Source organism: Elephas maximus, chromosome X, assembly GCF_024166365.1.
Source record: "Elephas maximus indicus isolate mEleMax1 chromosome X, mEleMax1 primary haplotype, whole genome shotgun sequence".
NCBI classification, from domain to species: domain Eukaryota; kingdom Metazoa; phylum Chordata; class Mammalia; order Proboscidea; family Elephantidae; genus Elephas; species Elephas maximus.
Window position 1 is genome coordinate 7,472,994 of NC_064846.1, and position 25,596 is coordinate 7,498,589.

General features: G+C 40.8%; 1 protein-coding gene across 1 annotated transcript in view; it reads right to left on the bottom strand.

Annotated features, from left to right (window-relative positions):
* Positions 1–25,596, bottom strand: part of AFF2 (ALF transcription elongation factor 2) — a 588,903-nt gene that overhangs the window by 18,881 nt on the left and 544,426 nt on the right. The window contains exons 13-16 of the mRNA XM_049871652.1: positions 24,243–24,465; positions 14,524–14,813; positions 13,891–13,954; positions 2,091–2,227 (exon numbers count right to left, since the gene is read on the bottom strand). Coding sequence (XP_049727609.1) covers positions 2,091–2,227; positions 13,891–13,954; positions 14,524–14,813; positions 24,243–24,465 — 714 coding nt within the window. The remainder of the gene's footprint in view (positions 1–2,090; positions 2,228–13,890; positions 13,955–14,523; positions 14,814–24,242; positions 24,466–25,596) is intronic.

Sequence of the window (25,596 nt, forward strand, 5' to 3'; positions counted from 1 at the left end):
TATCGGTTCCTGATCACATGCTACCTCTTGAAATGGTTGAACATCAACTAATTCTTTTTGGTATAATGACTCTGTGTATTCCTTCCATCTTCTTGGGCTTGCATAGTCTTCATAACTGTCACTTTTCAATGGCTGCAAAGGATTCTGTTGAATGTACTATGATATAATGAATTACTCTTCTATTATTGATTCACTTTTAATTATTTTCTATTATATATAATGCCAAAGTGGATACCGAACAGATAGCTTGTTCTACATTTTCAATTATTTCCTCCAGTAGAGGAAATTCACATTTCTAGAAGCTGAATTAACAGATCAAAAGATATACTTTTCCTACACAATGCCAAACTGCCCTCATATTACAATGATCAGTTTATACCCCTATCAGCAGCTTAGGAGAGCCCTAGTTCACACCATGCTTTTTTTTTTTTTTTTTTTTTTGCTCACACTGGGCAGTCACATTTTAAAATTTTCTTCTTAATTTAGAAATGCTTTCCTTAACTTTGCATTTTTTGGATGATTAGAGAGGATGAATTTTCTCCATGCTTCTTCACTTATGTCTCCCCTCAGTTTTGAACGCTTAAAATTTTTGCCAGAATTTTATCTTTCATTTTCACCTTTGAAAATTGCAGGTCAGTTTGAATAGACACCGAACAATCAATCTTGCCTTAGGAGATGCAGAATGGTGGTGGAAGCTTCCAGAGCAAATGCGGGAAGTTGGGGAGAAAGGCCGTGCACTCTTCTCTGGGGCCCACTTCTCAGAGCAGTGCTAAGTGAAAGATAGGTGACCGGCCTGGAAGCCAAGCTGGGGTTTCCCTTGTCACTTCCCTCCTTTTGTGGATTTAACTGAATCTTCTGATCCTATGTGAAAATATTTATTCATTTATTTAGTAATTCCTGTTCTTTTGATTTTTTTGGAAAATACGTACCATATTTTTATGCAAATAACGTGTGCCTTTGCTTGCCAATTGCACCCTCCCCCCCGGAGATATTTTCTCGTAAGCACTACTATGCCATAGCAGCGCTTGTGAAAATACCTCAAGGGGGGAGGGCATGGTTGGCAAATGAGCGTGGAGGTCTCGCATTATTTTCCTAAAAATAACAGTATGCTAAATTTGCCCAATGTCTGTCTGAAGGTTTCAGTATTAGTAGGTCCAGATTCATAACAGTTTACGCGGGTACAAGCAATAGAGTATAAAGCAGACCTGGCATTATTGATTGACAGAGCCAGAAGGTGAGGAGGCCATAAGGGGCTTTTACGTAAAGAACTGCTCACTCAATCAAAAGCAGTGATTTTGTCCACCCAGCGGAAGATGGCACTTAGCAACTATTTAGAGGTGGATTAAATGACTTTACAAATCTCTGCAGATTACTGGGAAACACAAGAATGGATATTATCTCTTCTTCTCCTTCCCCTTCTCCCTCTTCCAGGAATTTTTGATTACCTACAAATTCTCCACCAAGACCAACAGTCCAGAAAATGTCATTTAAAATGTAAATGAAATCACTAAGCTGCACAGCTAATATACCCTCTCCTATTCTCATCCTCTCATCTCTATCCCTGCACCCCTCCCCTGGCCTGTTCCCTCAAATTCCAGATACATGGAAAGTCAACTCCCCACCTGTGGCCTTAAACGCCGCCTTCGAGTTGGAACAGTGCCCCCTCCTTTTTTAATAACCGAGAAAGAAATTCTTAGAAAACATGGCTTATAATAGAAATCCTGAAAGCACCACTTTTTTTTTTTTGAATTATAAAACTGCACCTTTGAAAAGACAAGTGTCAGTGCCAAACGGTGAAATTACTACACTTCGCTTCCACCCACTCGGTTTTCAATTTTAATTTTATGAATATTGCAAATTATAACACTCACATTATAACCTCTGAAGGGGATAATTTATAAAAGCAGTGTCCGTCAATTATAAATTTTCCAGGACATTAATAAAATGGCAAGAACTAATTACGATGACTCCTAAGAAAAAGATGCCTTGGACAAATCATTAATATGTTGAAATGATATTTTTTAAAACATAGCAGGTTCTAATTATGACTGAAAGGAGCTTAGGAAGATGACTGCAGAAAGGCCAGCAACCTGAGCAGTTCCACAGTCTCGGAGTACATGGTGTACGGAGACTTCGCTTCCAGGGGATCGCGCTCCATCGCGTTGCCGCATTCGGTGAAGGAGAGGGCTGCATCAGCGTAATTGACGGCCTTGCCGAATTTCTCAAACTGAAAGAGGAAGATGACTTGTCAGCATCATACTACCTCTTCTCCTCCTTATAGAGGAGTGGTTCTCAACAGAGAGATGGTTTGCTCCCCAGGAACATTTGGCAATGTCTGGAGATATTCTGGTCGCCACCGCTGGAGGGGAGGGGCTACGGCATCTAGTGAGTGGAGGCCAAAGATGATACTAACCATCCTACAATGCACAGACAGGACAGCCCCACAAGAAAGAATGATCTGGCCCAAATGTCAGTAGTGCCAAGGTTGAGAAACTCTAATATAGGGGGATGACAATGGATGAATTTGTAGTAACAATGAAGTAACTGATTTAAGGTTCTTTGGTTCTGACAGGGAGACTGGCTGAGAAGAGAAAAACACAGTCAAGGTATCGGGAATGCTTTGTGGTATTACTGTTGCTGTTGTTATCAGTACCATTTTGGTGGACTAGAATCCAAATCACTGCCTTGACAAGTTTCTATCCATTAAGTTTACTAACCTGAGTAGTCGCTGTGGTTGCCTACAGACAGAGCTTGCAATTAAGCTCTGATTTTTATAAGCCTCAGTCTTGGCTTCCGAACTCTGTGAGCACATCAGCCCTGCCTCCAGGAGAAGAGTAACAAATTGATGCTATTGTCATGAAAAATGTGAAGCTATCCCATGACTGTTGACAATGATCACATCACTTTCACTGTAAATGATGGTCTGAGATAGTATGTCGAAAAGCCAAAAAATATAGCGCCACTAAATATTTTAGTTTAGTAAAATTTTATTGCAAAACGTTTTAGCCCTGATAATGGTCATGATTGAACTGACTTAGACATACTGATTTCTTTTTTATGTGTAATGAATATTATATATGACACTTTTATAGGGAGTATTTTATAACAGTATTTAACATTTTCAATTTTTGATAGCTGGATGTAAGAACTCCACTAATATGGCGTTTTATGCAAAAGAGCCAATATAATGCAGATTTAGCTATTTTAATTTTCTTGTATACCTTTTATCAAAATATTTTTTATGCAACTGTGAAGGCTTCAATTCTGAAAATGGCAGAGTAGTTGTCTCTAGCAAAGGATTAAGTGCAACTATAAAATGATGACTTACGGGTCTTGCACAATCTTTTGTTGTAATGACTCTCTTTACAATAAATGTTCTTCAGCTTTTATGTACTGCAGGAAATCTGTGATTTCCTTTCTGTAAGCTGCTGTGGGAAAATACCGCTGTCTGCTCAGTTCAAAGTGATTTCCTGAAAACCTCTGTGTGTATGCAAATGAAATGATCTCCTTTCTCTCTTGCCTCCTACGATCATTTTCTTAGGTCCATCATGCTTTGACTGGTTCTCCCATTCGGAAACTAATCTTTACATCCTGATTTTTGGAGGAGATTTTTCGTTCATTACCCCATAGCTGGAAGGATCTTTAAAGATCATCTAACCTAAACCCCTCCTTTTCTAAAAAGGGAAACTGAACTCTGAAGAGAGAAATTGACAGGGCCATGTTGCCAGTTAATGCCAAGTCACTCCTCCTCTCTGAGTCTCAATTTTTTCACTGTTAAAAGAGAGAAACTGAGGAATAGGAGTTGACAGATTCCTGCGTGTATAGGAACATTCACAAAAGTCCCTGAACAATGTGAAATGCACCCAAGAACAGATAAAAAGATATATTGTGGAGAGGTGGTAATCACAAAATCGAAAACCCCCTCTAAGACAACTGTGATAATCATAAATCCATTTAAAGTTTATCTTGTGCAAAGAATCTAACTTGAGGTCATTTCCCTTGATTCCTGAGAGATAACCCTTGGAATTCCCCACCTTTATTATTTTAAAACCTCTAGACTACACCTGAGGAGTTGTGCAAATGAATGGGAACCACAGAAACCACCTAGTAACCTGATGTCAGCTGATCTCAGAAAGTGGGCCATGATTCAATCAAGCATGTCGAGACTGAAAAAACCAAACCCATTGCTGTCGAGTCGATTCTGACTCATAATGACTCCATAGCACAGGGTAGAGCTGCCCCACAGGGTTTTCAAAGAGCAGCTGGTGGATGTGAATTATCAACCTTTTGTTAGCAGCCGGACTCTTACCAATGGTTAATTTTTACTCGGTTTCCTCTTCTTCTCCTTACAAGCCTTATTGTAACTCACCCCCTTTGAACCTTTTTTTTTTTAACAAAATGGCCTACCTGTATGCATACAGAATAACTGCTTGAATAAACCCTATATGCTTTAATTATTTGTCTTTTGATTTTTATTAAACATTTTTACTGTGCTTTAAGTGAAAGTTTAAAAATTAAGTCAGTCTCTCACACAAAAACTTATATACACCTTGCTACATACTCCCAGTTGCTCTCCCCCATTGAGACAGTCCACTCCCTCCCTTCACTCTCTTTTCACGTCCATTTCACCAGCTTCTAACCCCCCGTACCCTCTCATCTCCCCTCCAGGCAGGAGATGCCAACATAGTCTCCAGTGTCGACCTGTTCCAAAAAGCTCACTACTCAGCAGCAGCCCTCTCCATCCCATTGACCACTCCAATCCGTGTCTGAAGAGTTGTCTTTGGGAATGGTTCCTGTCCTGGGCTACCAGAAGGTCTGGGGGCCATAGACAACCAGGGTCCTTCTTGTCTCAATCAAACCATTAAGTCTGTTCTTTTTATGAGAATTTGGGGTCTGCATCCCACTGCTCTCCTGCTCCCTCAGGGGCTCTCAGCTGTGTTCCCTGTCAGGGCAGTCATTGGTTGTAGCCGGGCACCATCTAGTTCTTCTGGTCGCAGACAGATGTAGCCTCTGGTTTATGGGGCCCTTTCTGTCTCCTGGGCTCATAATTACCTTGTGTCCTTGGTGTTCTTCATTCTCCTTTGCTCCAGGTGGGTTGAGACCAATTGATGCATCTTAGATGCCCCCTTGCTAGCACTGAAGACCCCAGATGCCACTCTCCAAAGTGGGATGCAGAATGTTTTCTTAATAGATTCTATTACGCCAATTGACTTAGATAGCCCCTGAAACCATGCCCCCCAAACCCCCACACCTGCTACGCTGGCCTTTGAAACATTCAGTTTTTTCAGGAAATATTTTTGCTTTTGGTTTAGTCCAGTTGTGCTGACCTCACCTGTATCGTGTGTTGTCTCTCCCTTCACCTAAAGAAGTTCTTATCTACTATCTAATTAGTGAACACCCCTCTCCCACCCTCCCTCCCTCCCACCTCTCATAACCATCAATGAATATTTTCTTCTCTGTTTAAACTATTTCTTGAGTTCTTATAATAGTGGTCTCATGCAATATTTGTCCTTTTGCAACTGACTAATTTCACTGAGCGTAATGGCTTCCAGATTCCTCCATGTTATGAGATGTTTCACGGATTCATCACTAGTCTTTATCAATGAGTAATACTCCATTGTGTGAATATACCACAATTTATTTATCCATTCATCCATTGATGGGCACCTTGGTTGCTTCCATCTTGTTGCTATTGTAAACAGTGCTGCAATGAACATGGGTGTGCATGGGTGTTCATGTAAAGGCTCTTATTTCTCTAGGATATATTCCAAGGAGTGGGATTGCTGGATCATATGGTAGTTCTATTTCTAGCTTTTTAAGGAAGCGCCAAATTGATTTCCAACGTGGTTGTACCATTTTACACTCCTACCAGCAGTGTATAAGTGTTCCAATCTCTCCACAGCCTCTCCAATGTTTATTGTTTTGTGTTTTTTGGATTAATGCCAGCCTTGTTGGAGTGAGATGGAATCTCATTGCAGTCTTGATTTCCATTTCTCTAATGGCTAATGATTGTGAACATTTCCTCATGTATCTGTTAGCTACCTGAATGTCTTCTTTAGTGAAGTGTCTGTTCATCTTTTTTGCCCATGTTTTCATTGGGTTTATTGTCTTTTTGTAGTTGAGTTTTTGCAGTATCGTGTAGATTTTAGAGATCAGATGCTGATCGTTAGCTCATAGCTAAAAACTCTTTGCTATACTATAGGTAATCTGTTTATTCTTTTGGTGAAGTCTTTGAACGAGCATAGGTGTTTGATTTTGAGGAGCTCCCAGTAATTTAGTTTTTCTATCTGCATTGTTAGTAATCTTTTGTATACTGTTAATGCCATGTATTAGGGATCCTAATGTTGTCCCTATTTTTTCTTCCATGATCTTTATCGTATTAGATTTTATATTTAGGTCTTTGATCCATTTTGGGCTCGTTTTTGTGCATGGTGTGAGGGATGGGTCTTGTTTCATTTTTTTGCAGATGGATATCCAGTTATGCCAGCACCATTTGTTAAAAAGACTGTCTTTTCCCCCATTTAACTGATTTGGGGCCTTTGTCAAATATCAAGTGCTCATATGTGGATGGATTTATGTCTGGATTCTCAATTCTGTTCCATTGGTCTATGTATCTGCTGTTGTACCAGTACCAGGCTGTTTTGACTACTGTGGCAGTATAATAGGTTCTAAAATCAGGTAAACTGAGGCCTCCCACTTTGTTCCTCTTTTTCAGTAATGCTTTACTTAAAGGGAAGCCTCTTGCCCTTCCATATAGAGTTGGTGATTTGTTTCTCCATCTCATTAAAAAATGTCATTGGAATTTGGATCGGAATTGCATTAAATCTATAGATCACTTTTGGTAGAATAGACATTTTTATAATGGTAACTCTTCCTATCCATGAGCAAGGTATGTTTTCCACTTATGTACGTCTCTTTTGGTTCCTTGCAAAAGTGTTTTGTAGGTTCTTTGTATAAGTCTTTTACATCTCTGGTTAGATTTTCTCCTAAGTATTTTATCTTCTTGGGGGCTACCGTAAATGGTATTGATTTGGTGATTTCCTCCTCGATGTTCTTTTTTCCTGGTGTAGAGGAATCCAACTGATTTTTGTATGTTTATCTGGTATCCTGATACTCTGCTGAACTCTTCTATTAGTTTCAGTAGTTTTCTTGAGGGTTCCTTAGGGTTTTCTGTGTATAAGATCATGTCATCTGCAAATAGAGAAGCGTTTACTTCTTCCTTGCCGATCTGGATCTCTTTTATTCTCCATCTAGCCTAATTTCTCTGGCTAGGACCTCCAGCACAATGTTGAATAAGAGTGGTGATAAAGGGCATCCTTGGCTGGTTCTGGATCTCAAGGGGAATGCTTTCAGTCTCTCTCCATTTAAGATGATATTGGCTATTGGCTTTGTATATATGTCCTTTATTATGTTGAGGAATTTTCCTTCTATTCTTATTTTGCTGAGAGTTTTTATCATGAATGTGTGTTGAACTTTGTCAAATGCCTTTCTGCATCAATTGATAAAATCATGTGGTTCTGGTCTTTTGTTTTATTTATGGGATGAATTACATTGATTGTTTTTCTAATGTTGAACCATCCCTGCATACCTCGTATGAATCCCACTTGGTCATGATGAATTATTTATTTTTTTTGATATGTTGTTGAATTCTATTGGCTAGAATTTTGTTGAGGATTTTTGTATCTAAGTTCATGAGGGATATAAGTCTGTAATTTTCTTTTTTTGTGGCAGTGGGTTTTGGGTTTTACCTGGTTTTGGTATCAGGGATATGCTGACTTCATAGAATGAGTTTGGGAGTATTCTGTCCTTTTCTATGCCCTGAAATACCTTTAGTAGTAGTGGTGTTAACTCTTCTCTGAAAGTTTGGTAGAACTCTGCAGTAAAGCCGTCTGGGCCAGGGCTTATTTTTGTTGGGAGTTTTTTGATTACCTTTTCAATCTCTTCTTTTGTTAGGGGTCTATTTAGTTGTTCTACCTCTGTTTGTGTTAGTTTAGGTAGGTAGTGTGTTTCTAGGAATTCATCCATTTCTTCTAGGTTTTCGAATTTGTTGAAGTACAATTTTTCATAGTAATCTGATATGATTCTTTTAATTTCAGTTGGGTCTGTTGTGATATCGCCCATCTCATTTCTTATTCAGGTTATTTGCTTCCTCTCCTGTTTTTCTTTTGTCAGTTTGGCCAATGGTTTATCAATTTTTGTTGATTTTTTCAAAGAGCCAGCTTTTGGTCTTGTTAACTCTTTCAATTGTTTTTCTGTTTTCTATTTCATTTAGTTCTGCTCTAATTTTTATTATTTGTTTTCTTCTGGTGCCTGAGGGTTTCTTTCGTTGTTCTCTTTCTATTTGTTCAAGTTGTAGGAATAATTCCTTGATTTTGGCCCTTTCTTCTTTTTGTATGTGTGCATTTATTGATATAAATTAATCTCTGAGCACTGCTTTCACTGTGTCCCAAAAGTTCTGATAGGAAGTGTTTTCATTCTCATTGGATTCTATGAAGCTCTTTATTGCATCCTTAATGTCTTCTATAATCCAGTCTTTTTTTGAGCAGGATATTGTTCAGTTTCCAAGTGTTTGATTTCTTTTCCCTGCTTTTTCTGTTTTTGGTTTCCACTTTTATGGTCTTATGGTCAGAGAAGATGCTTTGTAATATTTCAATGTTTTGGATTCTGCGAAGGCTTGCTTTATGACCTAATATGTAGGTCTATTCTAGAGAATGTTCCGTGTGCACTAGAAAAGAAAGTCTACTTGCCTGCTGTTGGGTGGAGTGTTCTGTATATGTCTATGAGGTCACGTTGGTTGACTGTGGCATTTAGATCATCCGTGCCTTTATTGAGTGTCTTTCTGGATGTCCTGTCCTACTCCGAAAGTGGTGTGTTGAAGTCTCGTACTATTGCTGTGGAGCTGTCTATCTCACCTTTCAATGCTGATAGAGTTTGCTTTATGTATCTTGCAGCCCTGTCATTGGGTACAGAAATATTTAATATGGTTATATCTTCTTGGTATATTGTCCCCTTAATCATTATATAGTGTCCTTCCTTATCCTTTATGATGGATTTAACTTGAAAGTCTATTTTGTCAGAACTTAATATTGCCACTCCTGCTTTTTTTTTTATTGTTGTTTGCTTGATACATATTTTTCCATCCTTTGAGTTTTAGTTTGTTTGTGTCTCTAAGTCTAAGGTGTGTCTCTTGTCGGCAGCATATAGCCAGATCATGTTTTTTAATCCATTCTGCCACTCTCCGTCTCTTTATAGGTGCATTTAGTCCATTTACATTCAGTGTAGTTATGGATAGGTATGAATTTAGTGCTATTATTTTGATGTCTTTTTTTGGGTGTTGTTGACAGTTTTTTTTTCCCACTTAATTTTATGTGCTGTGTAGATTATCTTTATATATTATCCTTTCCTCATATTCATTGTTGTTGATTTTGTTTCTGCTGAGTCTCTATTTTTTCTTGTATTTTATTTTGATATGTAGGATAATTGGTCTCCTTTGTGGTTACCTTATTATTTTCCCCTGATTTTCTAAATTTAAACCTAACTTTTATTTCTTCGTGTCATCTTGTCTTCCTGTCCATATGGAAGTTCTATGCCCACATTTCTTAGTCCCTGTTTATTGTTTTACTGTTGTCTTCTTTTACGTAATAACATTGCTGTTTCCCTGTTTTGAGTGTTTTTTGTGCTGATTTATTTTTGTGATTTCCCTGTCTGGGTTGACTTCTGATTGCTCTGTCCAGTGTTCTAGTCTTGGGTTGATAACCTGATAGTATTGATTTTCTAACCAAAGAACTGCCTTTAGTATTTCTTATAGTTTTGTTCAAGTTTTTACGAATTCCCTAAACTTCTGTTTATCTGGAAATGTCCTAATTTCACTTTCATATTTAAGAGACAGTTTTGCTGTATATAAGATTCCTGGATGGCAATTTTTTTTCCTTCCATTTTTTAAAATTAAGTCATCCCATTGCCTTCTTGCCTGCATGGTTTCTGCCGAGTAGTCCGACCTTATTCTTAGTGACTCTGTTTTGTAGGTGACTTTTCGTTTATCCCTAGCTTCTCTTAAAATTCTCTCTTTATCTTTGGTTTTGGCAAGTTTGGTTATAATATGTCTTGGTGACTTTCTTTTAAAATCTACCTTATGTGGAGTTCAATAAGCATCTTGGATAGATATCTTCTCATCTTTCACGATATCAGGGAAGTTTTCTGCCAACAAATCTTCAACAATTCTCTCTGTAATTTCTGTTATCCCTCCGTGTTCTGTTACTCCAGTCACTCATAGGTTATTTCTCTTGATAGAGTCCCACATGATTCTTAAGTTTTCTTCATTTTTTTAAATTCTTTTATCTGATTTTTCTTCAAATATATTGGTGCCAAGTGCTTTATATTGAGGCTTACCAATTCTGCCTTCCATTTGTTCCATTCTGCTCCTCTGACTTTCTATTGAGTTGTCTAATTCTGTATTTTTATTGTTAATCTTCTGAGTTTCTAATTTCTCTCTATGGATTCTTGCAGCTTATTAAATTGTTCATTATGTTCTTGAATAACCTTTTTAATTTCTTCAACTATTTTATCTGTGTGCTTCTTGGCTTGTTCTGTGTATTGCCTGATCTCCTTCCTGACGCCTTGAAGGGTTCTGTATATTAATCTTTTGTATTCTTCCTCTGGTAATTCCAGGAAGGCACTTTCATCTAGAAGATCCCTTGATTCTTTGTTTTGAGAGCTTGTTGAGACAATCATGGTCTGTTTCCTTATGTGACTTGATATTGACTGTTGTCTCCCAGCCATCTATTAGTTACTGTATTAATTTCTTTTATGTTTGCTTACTGTGTCGTAGCTTCTTGGTTTGTTTTGTTTTGCTTTGATACACCCAAAGGGGTAGCTTGAGTGAGCTAGCTTGATTGTTTTTGCCTTTGGAGCTCTGACGTCCTGTCACCAGATGGCTAGAGCTGTTATCAGGTATATCAGTCTAGGAGTCCATTCACTTTTCTTGTATGAATTCAGCTCAGGTGTCTAGGTAGTTCATCATCAATTGTGTGGTACAGGCTCTGTCCTACAGTCTTAGAGGGGCAGGAGTGATTGGTGTAGGTACCGGTATCTGGTTGCAGCAGGGGGTCACGCTCTGAACAAGGCAGGGGGCTGAAAATCATCCCCCAAGTTTCTCTGAGGAAAGCATGTCCCTGTTCCCTAGAGTATACAGGTTGGTGGGCTCTGCAGGTGGACCATGGGCATCCAATGTTTTTGGTTGTAAGGACTGGGAAGTACCAGTTATCCTTAGACCCCTGTTCCGGGTGGCTGGGTGACCTGAGTGGAGTCACCTGTCCTTATGCCCCTGATATGGGTAGATGAGGACCCTGTTTAATAGGCAAATCAATGTCAAACACCAAACACCCACCTCTCCACCACACAGGAGTCTGCCACCAAGGGCCTATACTCCTGCAAGAGGCCCACACAGGTCCTTGTAGAGGGCAAAGGTACTCAAAGTCCATGGATCATTTACGCCTGGACAGGAGCCGCCTCTGTCCTGTGCTCCCCCGGTTAGTGGAGCTGGCCAATTATCTTTTCCCCCAGTTGCAAATTTATTCCTTCTCCAAGGCTGGGAGGATGGCTCTAGGCATTCAACAGGGCCTATTTCAGTCCCAGGGAAATCAGCTGCTGAAGTCGGCTTGGGGGAGGTGCAGTATAAATATAAGCAAGTGCTTAGCTTTTGCCGAGAGCGCCATTCTTCTCTGGTTCCAGAGGTGTGAGTAGGCTGTGTGGCTGGCCGCTTCTACCTGAGGAAACTGTGGTCGAATGCTAGTACCAGCCCACTGCTTCCGCTCCTGGGAGTGGCACCTGAGGGCTCCCCTGTGATTCAGGTCTGGTAACGCCTCTCTGCTTCTGAACCATCTCTTCCTCCCCTTGCCCCTCAGTTAGTTTTCTAAGCTTGCCTTTGACGTTCAGGGCTCCTATCTTGTCATAAATATACTCATTTCACTTGTTTTTTTCAGGTCTTTGTTGTGAGAGGGCTCTCCGGAAGCATCTGTCTGTTCCGCCATCTTGTCTCCACCTCCCCTGTTTTGATTGTTTTTAACAGTACCCATAAAAAGAGGTGGTTGAACTACCACCATACAAGGATGTGTCCAGCTCTGGTGTAGACAGGCCAAGCAAAAAAGTCATTCCTCTAAATGAGTGTTTTTCAACTTTTCATTCCTAATCACCCCCCTGGAACATTTTTAGACATTTTTTTTCCACCTAAACCCATGACATTTTAATACCAAACACACATTAAGTATCTCTTTATGCACTCTGGCCCACTGGAGTGTCATAAGCCGTTTTAATGTCTGAGATTTTTTTCGGCCTCCTCCCAAGAACCAAGTTTTGCCCCCATGAGGGTGGTATCTCCCCCACTGAGCATGCATGTTCTAAATGGATTATACCAAGAGTGATTTTGCGGGACACATAAACACAACCCTGGAAAGTAGACAGTGATGCTGATTCTTGATCCCATGTATGTATCTGTGATTTTCTCACTTCCTCAAACATTTCACCTACATAGCCTCAGATGGACATCCCAATCTCCATCAGCTCATGGAACATCTGGCCAAAGGAACATCTATGTGCTCCCTCGCTCTGATTTTGACACTGGGCAAACTCCAGAGCCCTTCTGAAGGGCTGTGAAGTGGAGGACTTTTAGAGAAAAGCTTTGGTCTTTCAGTCAGCAGTACTGCCACCCAATGCCTTTCAAATGTCTCACCACTCATACAACAGTCACAGGCACAGTCTTCCCAGCACCTCTGGGAGCTGGCACCTAGTCTGCCTTGCCATTTTTGTGTGCAGGAGCAGGAGATGATTGTTTCCACGGGAAAATTCACACCATAGAAGGGTTGGGTGCTGACAATAGCAGGGCAGTTGGGATCACAGGGGGGATGACAGACAGTAGGGAAGCAGCAGAGGCAAGGGCCGTGGGCAGCTGCTGTTGGTCTCACACTAGTCCAAGTGCAAAGACTGTTGCATCAAATGCCACAAGGCAGCTATGTCCTGGTGGCAATGCTTGATGGGGGATGCTTTTTCCAAGTTTTTTTTTAACACAATGACTTAAACTGACACCTCTAATTGTGTTGGGGTTTAGTCAAAGGTGAGGAGCCTGAATTCAGAACATTCTTTCTGCTAGTCGTTCTCAATCTTGGCTGCACATTGGAATCACCTGGGGAGCTTTAACACCCATGCCTGGGTCCCAATCCCATAAATTCTGATTTCACTTGCTAGGGGCATGACCTGGGCATCGGGGTCTTTCTAATGGTCCCCAAGTAATTGTAATGTGTAGTCAGGGTTGAGGCCCACTGTTAGGAGGATCAGTCAAGTCAAACACCCGATGCGCTGGCCTAGGTGGTTAAAACACTTGGAGGCAGCTGGGCAAAGTGTCTTGGGAAACCTGCATGGCAGCACTTCTTTTTTCTGCTCGGGGTCCCAGCCTGACTGTGGGCCTCGCTCTGGAAACATGCAATCAATACAAGGAGCTGAGGTCTTGGTACAGGTCTGAGTTTCCTAAAGCCAATTTTTGAGGCCAGTTAACCAGCTCTCAACAACCTTCTTCTCTGAACCAGTGCTGGTTTGCAGAACCCAATTAGAGCTCCCTCACTCCAGGAGGAGTGTCAGAAGTCACTTTCAATCCACTTTAAAGATAATGGTATATGCCATTTTGGTTCTGAAGTTGGGGCAAGGGGAGGAACAGTGGGAAAATAAGTAACTTTGGACCTAATTAGCGCCAATCTTCCTTTGTCAGGAGCAGCAATAGGCTGCAGAGCAGGCTGGGGCTGTGGTTCTGAATGTTGGACTGGTTTGTAAAGTGCCTTCTTTGTTTTCTTTCAAAGCACAATACCTTAATGGGAGCAAAGCCATAAGAGGAAGGGAACCTACCAAGGCATCAGCTTTGTGCTTCAGCTTCTTAGCTTCCTGCATGTAATAATCAGCATTGTGGACCCTAAACAAACAAAACACACTCTTTCAGAAACCAGCATTGATGCTTTTCATCTTTTGATTAAAAGACTGAAGAGTCAAAACAAAATTTTTTTGCTACAAATCTATTCCTATACAATGCCTTGAAAAAGGCAGTGAATGCTGTCATTCAGTTTATAACCAACCTTGAAATAATCCAGTAAATGCAATCTGAAGTGCATAATGGCTTTTTAGGATAAATAACCCCATCTTCCACCCCCCACCATTACAGTTGTCCAACTATTAGTTGGCACACGTTTGTATCTGAGAACACAAATAAGAAAGGAGGACAAAGTTACCTGGAATTAAGCACCTGCCTTTGGAAACAGCAACAAAGCTCCACAACTAAACGTGGGCTGAAGCCATGTCTTGGTGGGGACAGAGATACGTGTATGGGGGTGGGGTGGGGTAGGTAGGGTATATATTTAATGTTATAGGAGCTGGTGCTCAAGTCTGATTCTAGGCGACACGCACATGGAACTAGAAATGCCATACGGCCTCCACCCCCCATTCACTGTCCCAATTTGTGTCCATGAGAATCTGGGGACAACATACGAGTCATCAAAAGTGAGCTTGGGTCTCCGAACATTGGTGCTGCTGCTGGACAGAAGGGGCAGGGCTGCCCAGGACGTCATCTCCAGGTGACTGCTATCCATGAGGCCAGTAGTGATGGTAGAGGTGATGGTAGAAATGGTGGTGGTAGTGGTTGTGGTGGTGGCCGTGGCTGTGGTGGTGGCCGTAACAGTGGCAGTGACAATGGCAGTAGCAGTTACAGTGGCAGTGGCAATAGCAGCGTTGGTGACAGTGATGGTGGCAGAGGCTGCCTTTTTTGGAGTGTCTCCCTCCTGGGAAAAAGGGACAAATAGCTTCCATTAGGTCCAGCTCTATAGAATATCTTTTCATAAATTCTCTGAATGTCAAGCACACTGGAAACAAGGCAGGAGGAAAGAAAACAATGCACACGGCTTGAGGAGAAAGAGGTGGCCCTGACATATTGTGGGGGCTCTGTGAATCACCAGCTTTTGTTTTAGGATGACACCAAAAACTGAGCTAATCAGACGCTGTGATTACATGGCCCCATCATGCCATTAGGAAAGCTATCTGCAAAGGTCCAAATACAGTAGGAAAAGTGACGGGGGAGAGGAGGGAAAGGGAGGGGAGGACAGAGAGAGGAAGAAAGAGGAGGATGGAGACAGGGAGAGACAAGACAGAGAGAGAGAGAGAAATAGAGATAGATTGAATAGAGTCTGACCCGGATGTGAACATTTTTGATAGGGAAACCAGCCCCCAAACTATCTCTAGGGTAAATAGAATCCACTGGTCGCTCTGCAAAATATCAGATTCAGTCCAGTAAAATACCAGCAAACCAAGCATTGTCCTGCAATAGTCAGCACCCTGGGCTGGAGGCTGAAGAAGCCCTTTTGTTCATATGAGATACTTGACCAATTTCTGGCAAAATGAATACCGTATAAGTGTGCCTCCTCATTTTAAAATCTTGCGACAGTGAAGCCTCATCTCAACCAGGTCAAAAATCAAAAGGGTCTCCCTTTGCACTGTCATTGTCATAGAGAGGCTGGGACCCAGTGGAGAAAACAGGAGGTAAGATGCGTAATTCTGTTCCTGTGATAGTGTTGTGTCACAGGACCACCTGCCATGTTCCCACGGCAGGCCCTGCCCTCCCCACCTGGCAACCCCCCCTGCCCTTGGTATCTGTGGGACTCTCCTGGCTGCTCTATCTCCAACTACGCTTTCCATGGTGCCTTTCCTCACTCTGCTCTCATAAGTTGGTATCTCTCTAAGGCTGGCATCCCTCAAGGTTCTTTCTTCAACATTCTTAGTTCTTGACAAGATTTACCAATCCTGTATGTGTTGGCACATCTTCAGCCAAATGAAGATAACTCACAAATGGAAACCTCAGACTTACCCTCTCTCCTAAGCTCCACACCTGCAGTGACAACCTCTAGAAAGTTCTGCCTAGATGATCCATTAATTAGCACCTCAAATGTCTCTAAAACCAAATAGCTAACTGGACCCAGACCGTCCTCTATATCTGTTAATGGCAAGACAATGGTCTTCTGTCACCAGGCTGAATTTCTCCACACCAGTGAGTAGCTTTCAAGTTGGTTTTGCAGGGCTCCAGGGTACTGTGGTAGTCCCTGGGGCCAGGGGCATGGGAGCCCCCTATCCTTGGCTTACATCTGAGCTGTTCTGATTTAATCTCCTTTATACATTAAAGTTCTGTAAATTATTGCATTTCAAAAAATGGTGATGCTCCCAAAGTGTTTTTTTTTTCCTTCTAAATTTTATTTATTTTGTTGTTGTTGTTTTTGAGAATATACACAGCAAAACATACACTAATTCAACATTTTCTACAAGTACAGTTTAGTGACATTGGTTACATCCTTCAAGTTGTGCAATCATTCTCACCCTCCTTTTCTCAGATGTTCCTCCCTCATTAACAAAAACTCACTGCCCCCTAAGGTTCCTATCTAATCTTTCCAGTTGCTGTTGTCAATTTGATCCCAAATAGATAGTTCTTAAAAGAGCACAATGCTCGAGGCAAATATTTTTTATTAGTTAAAGCTAAATCATTGCTCGGTTTTAAGATGATTTCAGGGGACATTTTTGGTTTAAGGATTAAAGATTATCTTAGGACAATAGTTTCAGGAGTTGAGCCACTCTCCCTGGCTCCACAAAGTCTAGAGTCCATGAGAATTTGAAATTCTGTTCTGTTATTTTCCCCCTTTTGATCAAAATTATTCTGTGGAATCTTTGATTAAAATGTTCAGTATTGATAGCTGGGCACCATTCATTTCTGGTCTCATGGCAAAGGAGGCAGTTGTTCATGGAGGCAATTAGCCACAGATTCCATGTTGTTGTTGTTAGGTACCATTGAGTTGGTTCTGACTCATAGTGACCCTATATACAACAGAACAAAACACTGCTGGTCCTGCGCCATCCTCACAATTGTTAAGTTCGAGCCCATTGTTGCAGCCACTGTGTCAACTCATCTCACTGAGGGTCTTCCTCTTTTTCGATAACCCTCTATTTCACCAAGCATGATGTCCTTCTCCAGGGACTGGTCTCTCCTGATAACATGTCCAAAGTACGTGAGATGAAGTCTCGCCATTCTTGCTTCCAAGGGGCACTCTGAATGTATTTCTTCCAAGACAGACTTGTTCGTTCTTCTGGCAGTCCATGGTATATTCAATATTTTTGCTGTCCAGCTTTCACATGCATATGAGGCAAATGAAAATATCACGGCTTGGGTCAAGCACACTTAAGTCCTTTACCAGTGGCAAAGCTTCCAGTATCATAGCAATACCCAAGCCACCGCAGGTCAACAAACTGACAAACGTGATGCAGTCCATATACTCCTATTTCCGACTCTCCTTCCTCTGTTGCTCCAGGTGAATAGGGACCAATTGTTTTGCCTTGGATGGCCACTTGCATGCTTTTACGATCCCAGGCACTATACAATGAACCAGGAGGTAGAACAGAAGCACTAAACACGTTATTAGGCCAATTAACTGGGATGTCCCATGAAACCATGACCCTAAACCTCCAAATCAAGGAACCAAATCCCGTGAGGTGTTTAGTTGTACATGAGCAGCCTCAGCAGCTACTCTGTTTTTGTCACTGTTGTAAATATATCTATTGCACAACTTTTGCTAACTCAACTTTTTATAGGTGTACAATTTATTTACTGCAATTACAATAATTGCCTGTGCAACCCTATCCTGAATCAATGCAATTTTTCCAACACCGTTAACCACCCCTCTTTCCCCTTCCCTTCCGCCTCGGTAACCACTAATAAACTTTGGTCTCTATACATTTGTCTTTTCTTATCTTTTTATATAAGTGAGGTCATACAATATTTGTCCTTTTGTGATTGGCTTATTTCACTCAGCGTTATGTCTTCAAGATCCATCCATACTGTAGCATGTATCAAAACTTCATTTCTCCTACTGGCTGAGTAGTATTCCATTGTATGTATGTACCACATTTTGTTTATCCATTCACCTGTTGATGGGCATTTAGGTTGTTTCCACCTTTTGGCTATTGTAAATAGTACTGCCATGAACATTGGTGTGCAAGTCTCTTTTTGAGTCTCTGTTTTCAAGTCTTTGGGGTACATACCTAGGATTGGAATTGCTGGGTCATATGGTAGTTTGTCGCACTGTGGTGGCTTGTGTGCTGCTGTGATGTTGGCAGTTATGCCACCGGTATTTCAAATGCCAGCAGGGTCACCCATGGTAGACAAGTTTCAGTGGAGCTTCCAGACTAAGACAGACTAGGAAGAAGGACCTGACAATCTCCTTCTTTGAAAATTGGCCAATGAAAACCTTATGAATAGCAGCTCAACATACAAAAATCCCCACAACTGAATCAATAAACATCATGACAAAAGGAGAAAAGATTGAAGTCATCAAGTGTTTCATTTTACTTGGATCCAAAATCAACACTCATGGAAGCAACAGTCAAGAAATCAAATGACATAGTGCATTGGGCAAATCTTCTCCAAAAGACCTCTTTAAAGTGTTAAAAAACAAAGATGTCACTTTGAGGACTAAGGTGCACCTGATCCAAGCCATGGTATTTTCAATTGCCTCATATGCATGTGAAATCTGGCCAATGAATAAGGAAGACCAAAGAAGGACTGATGCCTTTGAATTACGGTGTTGGTGAAGAATATCAAATATACAATGGACTGCCAGAAGAAAAAACAAATCTGTCTCGGAAGTGCAGCCAGAATGTTCCTTAGAAGCAAGGATGGAGGGAGAGATTGCGTCTCGGGTACTTCGAACATGTTATCAAGAGGGACCAGTCCCTGGACGAGAACGTCATTTTCTTGGTAAAGTAGAGGTTCAGCAATAGCTGTATCGTATGTTTTAAAATCAGGAAGTGTGAGTCCTCCTATTTTGTTATTCTCTTTCAACATTGTTTTAGCTATTCCGGGCCTCTTGCCATTCCATAAAAAGTTGAGGGCTGTTTTTTCTATCTCTGTAAAGATGGCTGTTGGAATTTTGATCGGGGTTAGCATTGAATCTATAGATCGCTTTGGGTAATATAGACATCTTAACAATATTGAGTCTTTCAATCCAAGAACATGGGACATCTTTCCATTTATTTAAGTCTTCTTTAATCTCTTTCAGCAGTGTTTTACAGCTTTCATCATGTAAGTCCTTCACACCCCAGCTAGATTTATTCCTAGGTATTTTATTGTTTTAGATACTATTGTAAATGGAGTTGTTTCTCTAATTTCCACTTCAGATTTCTCATTGCTGGTGTATAGAAACCCAACCGATTTTTGTTTGTTGACCTAGTACCCTGGAACTTTGCTAAATTCCTCTATTAGCTCTAGAAGTTTTCTTGTGGGCTCTTCATGGTTTTCTATATATAGGATCATATTATCCATAAATAGAGATAATTTTACTTCTTGCTTTCCAATCTGGGTATCTTTTATTTCTTTCTTTTGTTTAATTGCTCTGGCTAGGACTTCTAATACAATATTGAACAGAAGTGGTAAGAGCGGGCACCCTTGTCTTGTTCCTGATTTCAAAGGAAGACCTCTCAGTCTTTCTCCATTAAGTGTAATGTTGGCTGTAGGCTTTTCATATATGCCCTGAATGATGTTGAGGAATTCCCCTTCTATTCCAATATTCTTTAGGGTTTTCATAAAGAAAGGGTATTGGATTTTATCAAACGCTTTTTCTGCATCTTTAGTGTGGTGCGATGGATTGGTTTTATATGGCCTTTCTCGCCACGGTCTTGTAACTGTCACTAAGAGATTGGAATGGAGTATGCAAATAAGATGCTTATGGTCCACCAAGGGGATTGGACAGCTTGGGACCGTGCAAATAAAATGTATGGAACCCTAACAAGGGGATTGGTTAATTTTGCTGTCCCACTGGGCTTAAACTAAGCCATCCCAGAGGTGGAAAGAGGGAACCTCATTACCACCAAGAAAGAAGAGCTAGGAGTGGAGCATGTTCTTTGGACCCAGGGTTCCCGCACTGAGAACCTCCTAGTCCCAGAAGACAGAAAGATAGAGAGCGAGCAAGCTTTAAAACCAGAGATGGTGAGAGATAGTGAGAAGCAGTGGCAGAGAAACGGTGGCACCAGAGTCAGGAGACAGTGGAGTAGGCTTCCTGGCCCACAGAGAGAAAGAGTTGAGCAAATTCGGGCAGGAGGCTTGCTGGTGGAATGGAGTGCCACTGGGCACTTATCAGTGGATCTAAAGAGCTTTGAAACACTTTCTTGAGCAGGGAAGAAGCCAGGCCAAGGGGCTGAGGGACCAAGAGGCTGAGGGACTGAGGACCAGAGAGAGGCCTGCCTGTGGGCATGGCTGAGAAGAGGCTGTCCTGATCAAAGAACTGTATCCTGAGTTGCAACTTGTTACTTCCTTAATAAACCCTATAATCTTGAGTATTGTCTGTGAGTTCTGTATGGCCGTTGCAATGAGTTATCGAACCCCACAAAGAAGTAGAGAGTGCTCTGGGAGAGGCAGCTGGTGTCAGAATTAGTAAAAAGGTTGGAGAGAGAAGATATGTTTAGCTTCCACTTCATAACGATCTGTTTTGGGCTGCTGGTGCTGATAATGATTGTCTCTCCTTCCCCTTGTGAAGTTAGAAGAGCAGGTCTGACACTGCCACCATGCCATTTTTACACATAGAGATGATCATGTGGTTCTTTTCCTTTGTTCTACTGATGTGGTGTACTACATTGATTGATTTTCTAATGTTGAACCATCCCTGCATTCCTGGAATAAATCCCACTTTGTCATGGTGTAGGACTCTTCCAATATACCGTTGGATTCTTTTCGCTAGCATTTTGATGAGGATTTTTGCCTATAGGGTCACTATGAGTCAGAATCGACTCAATAGCAATGTGTTTTTTTTTTTTTTAAATCTTAAGAGATATTGGCCTGTAGTTTTCTTTTTCTCGTGGTGTCTTTGTCTGGTTTGGGTATCAGGGTTATGTTCGCTTCATAGAATAAATTAGGAGGTATTCCTTCCTTCTCTATCTTTTGGAAGAGTTTAAACAGTATTGGTGTCAATTCTTCTCTAAATGTTTGGCAGAATTCCCCAGTGAAGTCATCTGGTCCAGGACTCTTTTTTTGTTGGGAGGTTTTTGATCACTGATTCAATCTCTTCATTTGTTATGGGTCTGTTGAGATTTTCTATTTCCTTTTGAGTCAGTTTGAGTAGGTTGTGTGCATCTAAGAATTTGTCCATTTCATCTAGGTTACCCAGTTTGTTGCCATCGAGCTGTTTATAATATTCTGTCATAATTTCTCTTTATTTCTATCAGGTCGGTTGTCATATTCCCTCTTTCACTTTTTATTTTGGTTATTCACATCTTTTCTTTGTCAGTCTAGCTAAAGGTTTATCAATTTTATTGATCTTTTCCTCAAAAAACCAACTTCTGGTTTTATTGACTCTCTCTGCCATTTTTCTGTTTCCAATTTTATTTCTTTCTGCTCTGATCTTTGTTATTTCCTTTCTTCTGTTAGGTTTAAGCTTAGTTTGCTCTTCTCTTTCTAGTTCCTGGAGTTGTTGAGTTAGGCTGTTAATTCAAAATCTTCTTTTTTTTATGTAGGGGTTTATTGCTGTAAGCTTCCCTCTGAGTACTGCCTTTGCTGCATCCCACAAGTTTTGGTATGTTGTGCTTTCATTTTCATTTGACTCTAAGAAATTTGTGATTTCTTTTTTTATTTCTTCCTTGACCCATTGGTTGTTTAATAGTGTCTTGTTTAATTTCCATGTTTTTTCCAGTTATTGATTTCATTTAGAAATGAAGCCTTCCCTTCATTTCTAAAGGAGTTCCGTTGTGGTCAGAGAAAATACTTTGTATGATTTCAATCTTTTTAAATTTATCAAGACTTGCTTTGTGACCTAAAGTGGTTTTTTTTTCTGAAAACCACTGCTCTATTCCATTTATTTTCTTCCACTCCACTACCTTTATCCAACTACTTACCAAGTTCTGTTGATTTTACCTCCCCTAGATCTCTCAAACCTACCCTCTCTTCCTCCTCAGCCTCAAAGTTCAGGTCCTCATGGCTTTTTTTATTGTGGTAAAAAATATACATAACAAAACATTTGCCCAAACCTTTCGTGCAGTGACATTGATTAAGTTCAGTATGTTGTGCAACCATCACCACTATCCATTTCCAAATTTTCTTTCATCTTTAACATAAACTACGTCCCCTTAAGCAATGACTGTCCCCACCCACCCACCCCTGATAACCCCGAATAAACTTTGGTCTCTATGCATTTGCATGACTTCTGAGACTATCAAATAGCCTTCTGGCCTGCTCCCGGCTCCTGGTCTCCCAACCTTGAGGATAACTTCTCCAATCCCCCCTCGATCTGCTGCTTGCCAGCACGAGCTTCCTAAACAAAGCTCCAAGCATGTTTACTGCTCTGCACCCTAATGCAAAATAAAGTCTGAACTATTTCTGGCATTCAAGGCCCTCCCTGACCTCACTTCACCTTTTGGCCTCATCTTCCAGTGCTCCCTTCAAGGGGCCTCTCCTTCAACCAAACTAAACATGCCCTCTGCTTTACTTTCATTATCTTATGTTTGAAAAAGCCTTCCCTTCATTTCTAAAGGAGTTCCTGGGTGGCACAAACAGTTAAACACTTCACTACTAACCGAAAGGTTGGTGGTCCGAGTCCATTCAGAGGCACCTCAGAAGAAAGGCCTGGTGATCTACTTCCAAAAGATTGGTCATTGAAAACTCTGTGGAGCAGAGTTCTACTCTGACACACATGGGGTCACCATGAGTCGGAGTTGACTCCATAGCAACCGGTTTCCTGGTTTCGTTTCTAAACCTTATTCATCCATTAAGGCCCAGCCTCATCTCCAAGGAAATCTGTGTTTGTCAACGCCTGTGGGCCATTCAGAGGCTTATCTCTGTGCCTTCCCTACAACACTGATCACCAAATATTTTAAATTCTAGTTCTTTGGGCACGTGTCTCAATCCCCCCTTAGACTGAGAGCTCTCTGAGCACCAGAGCCATCTCTGATTTATGATACCCCTCTACCACTCACCCTGCCCCCTAGTCCAGTGCTTTCAGTGTTGGCTGCATGCGTGCACGTGTACATGCAGGCCTGCCCTTGTCAGAAGGGTCACTTTAAAAAATAAAAGCCAAATGTGAATATTTCTTGAATCCATGAACATCAATCTTTTCCGTTTGATCCTGGACCTTCTGATTATCAAACAATTCTGACCACCAAGAGCTCACTTAGATAAACGTGTGGAGAGGCTGCACATCTGAAAATTGTTATGATGGATATGGAGGAAATATTTTAAAGATCATCATAGATTTTATTCAACCATTTTATTAACACATAAAATAATCAAAGCCATCTGAAACTGCTAAGCTAGTTCCGTGTTTTGAAGGCCAGAGCCAGACTGTCCCAGGCCAAACGTTGGGTCAAGGCCAAATCAGTTCCACTTGTCTCTATGGCCCAAATCTGTGGCAAGAACCTTGACACACCATGTCTACCATGCACATAGTGCTGATGTTATTCCTGGCACATCTGACTGAATAGCTTGATTCCGCCATGATTATATAAGTTACATAAACATGTCCTCTGTTCACACTCACCCATCCACTGAGCGAACAAACAGGACTTCTGCCTAAACGGACCAGAGATGACTCTGAGAGCACCAAATTGAAAACTCTTTTGGAGCTGGAAGAAGCCATCTAGAATCTACAAGATCATCTAGTCAAATCCACTCATTTTATAGACTCAGGGATGTTTTAGAGGTAATCTGTTGTGGTGCTGGAACTATACCACAAGTCTCCTAACTTCCAGGTTAGGTCAAACATTATATCACAGAATCTTCCAGATTTCAAAGGATCAGTAGAAATAAGGAATGGCCAAAGAACAGACACTGGTTTCTCAGTCCTATCATAGGGAACCAGTGCCAGCTGGTCAGTATTACGGAAATGTCTCCCCTCTAGCCCCAAGACAGGAAGGGATTGGACTGAAGGCTCTCTAAAGCCTTGGGTCTCTGCCCCTGCAGTCTGACTGGGGAAGCAAGATGGGGTGGGGAATTAACCTGCAATGAAAAGTTCATCCTCAGTTGGGATAATTGAGATTTGAAATAATGGAGAGTTTGTGTATTTGCATACGCACACACCTGTATTTTCTCTCTCCCTCTCCCTTCCTTCCCCCTGCAACATCTCCGTCTGGTCAAGATGAGCAGACTTAACTTGTTTCTCCTTGGACACTTATGCTATTTCTCCTCAGACACTTACATTCACAGATATCCCTTTGAAAGTCGCACAGAATTTGCCTTCGCTTCTCTTAGGTTTGGTTGAGGTGACCTGTCCAGTCACAGGCATGATTTTTTCGTGGCTGAAGAGACCATTATTGCCACTGACATTTCTGCGGCGTGGGGGATCCTCTGGCAGTGGGGAAAGTGGAGGAGGGAACAGCTTTTCTTCTTTCTTTCTGTTTGCTCTCCTGGATGAATTATTTCTGAGGAAACAGAAAGCGTAGGGTGTCATAAAGCCTTGCCTCTAGTTATTCTGATTTTTCCCCCATGATGCTGGTATTTTCAGCTAAAGTAACATTTCAGTTGGTGGTCCTTTACCTATGATAAAGGGTATATATAAAAATGCATATAGATATATAGATATAGGCATGGCTATTTTTTTTATATAGATATAGACCTATAGAGATTATAGATATGCATGCATGTAACCAAAAATGAACACGTCTTTGAAGCAGAACTCCATGATAAATGCGAACGTCTAATGGAGTACAGTACACTGATATTTGCAACCTTTCAAGAATACTGCTAATTAGATTTTTATGGAAAATAAAATGCAGACTTTAATCCCATCATTTTCCAGGATGGTTCCTACTTATTTTGTCCTAGAATTTAACTGCTCAATCACTCCATAAATGCTACAATAAACAATTAGAGGAAGGATATTCTCTTAAGATATACTATGCTTATAAATTATTTAGAAATGCGTAGCACACTAAATACTCCTGTAACACACTGCAAATTGTGCGCACAAATTGTTCTACCCCAATGCCAAGGCATAATAAGCCACTGACCTTTATTGAAGTACTGATGTACTCCACTTTATAAAACTCCATTAAAAAAATATTCTTTTGTCATATTGACACTAAACAGCTGCAATCCTGAAAGTACTCCTGTGCTTTTGAACTGATTTATCTGCCCTTTAAATGGGCACCATCAAATACACTGAGACTGGAAATAAAACAGAAAAAAGAACAACTAAAACCTTAACGCTAGCTGCTTAACATGGTAATTGGGTCATGGATTTTCATTTTAGTTACTGTCTTAGTCTAATCAATGAAGATTACTTGAATTTTAATCTTTTCTGGGACAACTAATATTGCACTATGCAGCCATTTACTTTTCACGATTATTGACTACGATTTTCAATAGTAAATTAAGTCAACAAGAATTTATGTTTTCCTCTTGGTCAATTTCAGTCAGTGTCTAGAAATATAGATTTACAATATCTCAAAGCAACAAATCAAAGATGAACAAGCATTCAAGTGGTCTGATTTCCTCAACTGGTAGAAGTCAATACTGTCTCCTTGTTCCACTTCCCCTGTGTTGCACAAATT